This window comes from Stegastes partitus, unplaced genomic scaffold, assembly GCF_000690725.1.
Source record: "Stegastes partitus isolate 25-593 unplaced genomic scaffold, Stegastes_partitus-1.0.2 Scaffold609, whole genome shotgun sequence".
Classification (NCBI taxonomy): Eukaryota; Metazoa; Chordata; class Actinopteri; family Pomacentridae; genus Stegastes; species Stegastes partitus.
In genome coordinates this window covers 149986-155435 of record NW_007578340.1, presented here as the reverse complement: position 1 = coordinate 155435, position 5450 = coordinate 149986, and the positions used below count along the sequence as shown (strand labels likewise).

General features: G+C 41.9%; 1 protein-coding gene across 1 annotated transcript in view; it reads right to left on the bottom strand.

The window, feature by feature from the left end:
* LOC103362861 (unconventional myosin-XVB-like) overlaps positions 1-5450 on the bottom strand; it is a 68155-nt gene that overhangs the window by 6891 nt on the left and 55814 nt on the right. Inside the window, exons 42-43 of the mRNA XM_008289371.1 lie at positions 4769-4917; positions 4535-4665 (exon numbers count right to left, since the gene is read on the bottom strand). Of these exons, the coding sequence (XP_008287593.1) occupies positions 4535-4665; positions 4769-4917 (280 nt within the window). The remainder of the gene's footprint in view (positions 1-4534; positions 4666-4768; positions 4918-5450) is intronic.

The window sequence follows — 5450 nt, the reverse complement described above, 5'->3', positions numbered from 1 at the left end:
TTGAATTGAATTAAATTGAATCAAATTGAATTGAATAAAAGCAAAGGGAATCGCTTAGCCAAAGGTTCTAAATCTAAGATATCGACATAATGTTTTTTACTTATTCTGTATACCAACAAAAATATGAAAATGACAATTTGTGGTTTAGGAGATACTTGAACTATTTTGAGGTGAAAACAAGCTTTTGTCCAGAGTGGGTAAATGAGTCAGTGTCCTAAAACATTGCACAGTGCTGTATTACTGTGACTCTCGGTGTGTGCCACTCACAGTGTAGGCTGATCTTGCAGACCCAGAGCCAGATGCTGCAGGGCTGACAGCTCTGCTATCAGCTGGACTGCTGGGGACCCTCCTGCAGTAGGAGGAAGCATCAGGTGCCCACTCAGGTAGTCAGCAAGGAGCTGCACACACAGAAACACACACAGACAGTGAAAGCTAGATATAAACTGAATCAGAGGTCGACAAGTCATGTTGTTCCTGGCTGCTGTGAAGTCATTTTGTCACCTGCTGATAGTGGAAATCCACATAGAGGTCATTGCTGAAGGACAGAGGGCTTTTCCAGATCATTCTCCTCAGCGAGAAGGAGATAGAGCCATCATCCAACAGGAAGTCGAACAGGTACTCGCTAGAATGGAGAGGACGCACTATTCCATCTGGAACACAGGGAGCAGAGCAGTTAGGAGGAGTTTTGGGACACTGATCTGTTCTCATGTCACTTAGCTATCTGGCTCGCTTCAATCAAAGATGACTGAAAAAGTCTTCATTGGATACTTTGTTCCACCCCCAACCTGGAGTTTACTGACCAGTGCTGAACTCAAATGTAGCCCCCAGCCTTCTTCCATTTTCTCTCCCATTAAACCGACATGGTGTCTGCCTCCACCAGTTCTGACACAGGCATCAAAGCCACAAGGTAATCTTATTTCTCTGACATCATCACCAATAAAAATACTAATGCATGTGCCTTATTTGCTGCTGTCGACGAGCTAATAAACCCTCCAGTGTCAATTGCACCTGAACTTAATTCCACCAGGGACAAAGTTGCTTCATTCTTCAGAGACAAAATCCAGAAAATTAGATAGTCAGCAGCTCTACATCAGGTCCTGGATATGTGCTGGGTCCACCTAAAACTAATTTAAACACAATGACACAGTCTGATCCCATTAACTATAAAAATGTGGAAGACATTGTATATCAATAAACTCCTCCTCCTGCTGTCTTGCCCATAGGATTTTTCAAAAATGTTTCACTAGTAATGGCCTCTGATCTTATACAGATACTGAACTTGTCTCTTATGTCAGGTGTCTTTCCACAGGCCCTGAAAACTGCTGTCATCAAGCCGTTGTCAAAGAAGAAGATTCGAGACAAGTCACTGAGGAACAATTACAGGTCAATTTCAAATCTTCCATTTCTGAGTAAAATAATTGAGAAAGCAGTTTTTAAACAGGTAAATGATTTATTTTTTTATTTTTTTATTTTTTTAACACAGAACAACTACTTCAGTATCTTCCAGTCAGGTTTTCAGCAGCACCACAGCACTGAGACTCCTCTTGTTAAGGTGTTTAACAACATCTGCTTAAACACAGACAGTGGCAGCATTTCAGTCTTCGTACTACTGGACCTCAGTGCTGCAATCGACACAGTGGACCACAACATATTACTCAGCCGACTGGAGAACTGGATGGGATTTTCTGGCACAGTACTAAACTGGTTCAAATCTTACTTACAGAACAGGGACTACTTTGTGTCTATAAGCAACTTTACATCTGATCAGACAAAAATTACATGTGGAGTTCCCCAAGGCTCCATCCTGGGGTCTCTTCTGTTTAACATCTAAATGCTCCCACTGACTGAGATAATAGAAAACAACAAAAGATATTATCATAGCTACGCAGATGACACACAGCACCATATTACAATGCCACCAGGAGACCACGGTCCCATTAAAAGGAACTGGATAAATGTATTAAACAAATAAATGAGTGGATGTGCCAGAACTTTCTTCAGTTCAACAAAGACAAAACTGAGATAGTTGTTTTTTGGAGCAAAAGAGAGGGGATTAGAAGTCAGCACACAGCTCTAATCTATACAACTAAAAACCACAGAGTAGGCCAGAAATCTGAGTTTAGTCATGGATTCAGACCTGATCTTTGAAAAACATATTAAGGCCATTACAACGTCAGCCTGCTATCACTTAAAGAATATATCAAGAACAAAAGGACTGATGTCTCAGCAGGCCCTGGAAAAAACCTGTCCATGTATTCATCTTTAGTAGATTTGATTACTGTAACAGCATCTTTGCAGTCCTACCTAAAAAGTCAATCAGACACCTGCAGCTGATTCAAAGCGCCGCTGCTCAACTCCTCGCTAAGACCAAGAACGTGGATCATATCACTCCTATTCTGAGGTCTTTAAACTGGCTTGCTGTCAGAGGATAGATTTTAAGATACAGCTGCTGGTCTATAAAGCTCTGAATGGTTTAGGGCCAAAATACATCAGTGACCTCCTGACACACTACAAACCATCCAGACCACCCAATTTGTCTGGGGCAGGTCTGTTCCCAGAGTCAGAACCAAACATGGAGAAGCTGCATTCAGCTTCTGTGCTCCACATATCTGGGACAAACTCCCAGAAGAGCACCACCTATCTGCATGGTTTGGTACCAGAGGTGGGACAAAGTCACTATTTTGCAGACAGGTTATAGGGGAAGAGGTGCTGGGTGGGTCATCAACTATCAAAGCTGGACACTCTGAGTCAAGTTCAAGTCCTGAATTTGTTGTTCAATTCTAAACACTAACCCTTGTAAACTTAATGCCAACAAACTCGAACATTAGGAACAGCAGAAGACCTCTGTTTTCAGTTCCACTTTGAAGGTTAGTCTTTTTTTCTAACAAGGACATCTGGTTTGTCAACTACAAGAGCACTTCTGAAACCGGCTGTTTGAAGCAGTGTGCACAGCAGGTTAAACAGATGGGGCTTGACAAACTTCTCAGGTGGAGGAGACAGTGATATTACATGCAGCTTGATGGCCAGGCTTGTGAGGCTACTCGCCACCGTGAGACCCTCAAGAATGAGGAATCTCAGCCAGGCTGAATAATTCATTTTCAAATCTGTGTTCTATGGGATGCGGTACCAGCAGTGTAAACCAANTTAATTTTATTTTATTTTGAGGCTTTGTTTTACATGTATGGACTATTTCTGTTAACGCTGGGCTTAAATATTGGGCTTAGGATAGTTGTATGGTAGCCTCATGGACCGGATCAAGGGTGGGGTTTCCCCCATGGCGCTAGATGGGCAGATTTTGTGGGTGAAGATAGGGTGGTAGTGTTGTTTACCCTACGTTCAAGGGTATGTTCATATTTGAGTGTGTTTGACTTTGACAGCTTATGTACATTTTCTATTTTTTGCAAAAATGCTATATTTTTCCTTTGTTTTGTTTTGTTTGTTTTGTACTTTTACCTATTGGTGGGTGGCGGCAGTACACCATGATGGAGCACCATGACTATAAAGAGTAATAATAACAGTCATATTATAGCAATATTGTGGAACATAAATGGGACACAGAATCTTACTAAGTTGAAAAAGTGTATGCTTTATCTTAAATCACAGCAGGCAGATGTGGTGCTCTTACAGGAGACACATGAAAAACTCAGAGGCAATGAAACTCTGAAAGGGCTGGGTGGGCCATGTTTTCCATAGCTCACTTGATAGTAAGAAATGAGGTGTCACAACATTGTGCATAAGAAATTGAAATTTGTGTTACTTAAGGAGCACAAAGATGAAGACGGAAGGGTTGTCTGTATTGACTCGAACCTATGTAAAATTTATGCCCCCAATGAGGATGATCCTGTTTTTTTCCACAAAGTCAATAGACTTCTTGGGACATTCAATGATGGTTGCACAATACTTGAAGGGGATTTTAATCAGATGGTGGACCCTGTATTAGATAGATCTCGGTACTCTAATGCGCCATCCAGGGGCCGAGTAGAAATTTGCCCACTCCAGGAGGACACTGGCTTGGTGGATATCTGGAGATTGATGAATCCCTGAGCCTGGTTCTGTTCCTCCGTTTGTGTTTTTTTTTTTTTTTTTTTTGTTCCTTCCCACCACTGCCAACAACTTGCTCAGAGGGAGTCAAAAGGCTACTTTGGATTGTTGGGTTCTCTGTTTAAATTCTTAAGGTCTTCACCTTACTATGCTAAGCACAGTGAGATGACATATTTTGCAAACAGCACTATAAAAATAAAATTCAGTTGATTTGATTTGATTTGAATTGAATTGAATTAAATTGAATCAAATTGAATTGAATAAAAGCAAAGGGAATCGCTTAGCCAAAGGTTCTAAATCTAAGATATCGACATAATGTTTTTTACTTATTCTGTATACCAACAAAAATATGAAAATGACAATTTGTGGTTTAGGAGATACTTGAACTATTTTGAGGTGAAAACAAGCTTTTGTCCAGAGTGGGTAAATGAGTCAGTGTCCTAAAACATTGCACAGTGCTGTATTACTGTGACTCTCGGTGTGTGCCACTCACAGTGTAGGCTGATCTTGCAGACCCAGAGCCAGATGCTGCAGGGCTGACAGCTCTGCTATCAGCTGGACTGCTGGGGACCCTCCTGCAGTAGGAGGAAGCATCAGGTGCCCACTCAGGTAGTCAGCAAGGAGCTGCACACACAGAAACACACACAGACAGTGAAAGCTAGATATAAACTGAATCAGAGGTCGACAAGTCATGTTGTTCCTGGCTGCTGTGAAGTCATTTTGTCACCTGCTGATAGTGGAAATCCACATAGAGGTCATTGCTGAAGGACAGAGGGCTTTTCCAGATCATTCTCCTCAGCGAGAAGGAGATAGAGCCATCATCCAACAGGAAGTCGAACAGGTACTCGCTAGAATGGAGAGGACGCACTATTCCATCTGGAACACAGGGAGCAGAGCAGTTAGGAGGAGTTTTGGGACACTGATCTGTTCTCATGTCACTTAACTATCTGGCTCACTTCAATCAAAGATGACTGAAAAAGTCTTCATTGGATACTTTGTTCCACCCCCAACCTGGAGTTTACTGACCAGTGCTGAACTCAAATGTAGCCCCCAGCCTTCTTCCATTTTCTCTCCCATTAAACCGACATGGTGTCTGCCTCCACCAGTTCTGACACAGGCATCAAAGCCACAAGGTAATCTTATTTCTCTGACATCATCACCAATAAAAATACTAATGCATGTGCCTTATTTGCTGCTGTCGACGAGCTAATAAACCCTCCAGTGTCAGTTGCACCTGAACTTAATTCCACCAGGGACAAAGTCGCCTCATTCTTCATAGACAAAATCCAGAAAATTAGATAGTCAGCAGCTCTACATCAGGTCCTGGATATGTGCTGGGTCCACCTAAAACTAATTTAAACACAATGACACAGTCTGATCCCATTAACTATAAAAATGTGGAAGACATT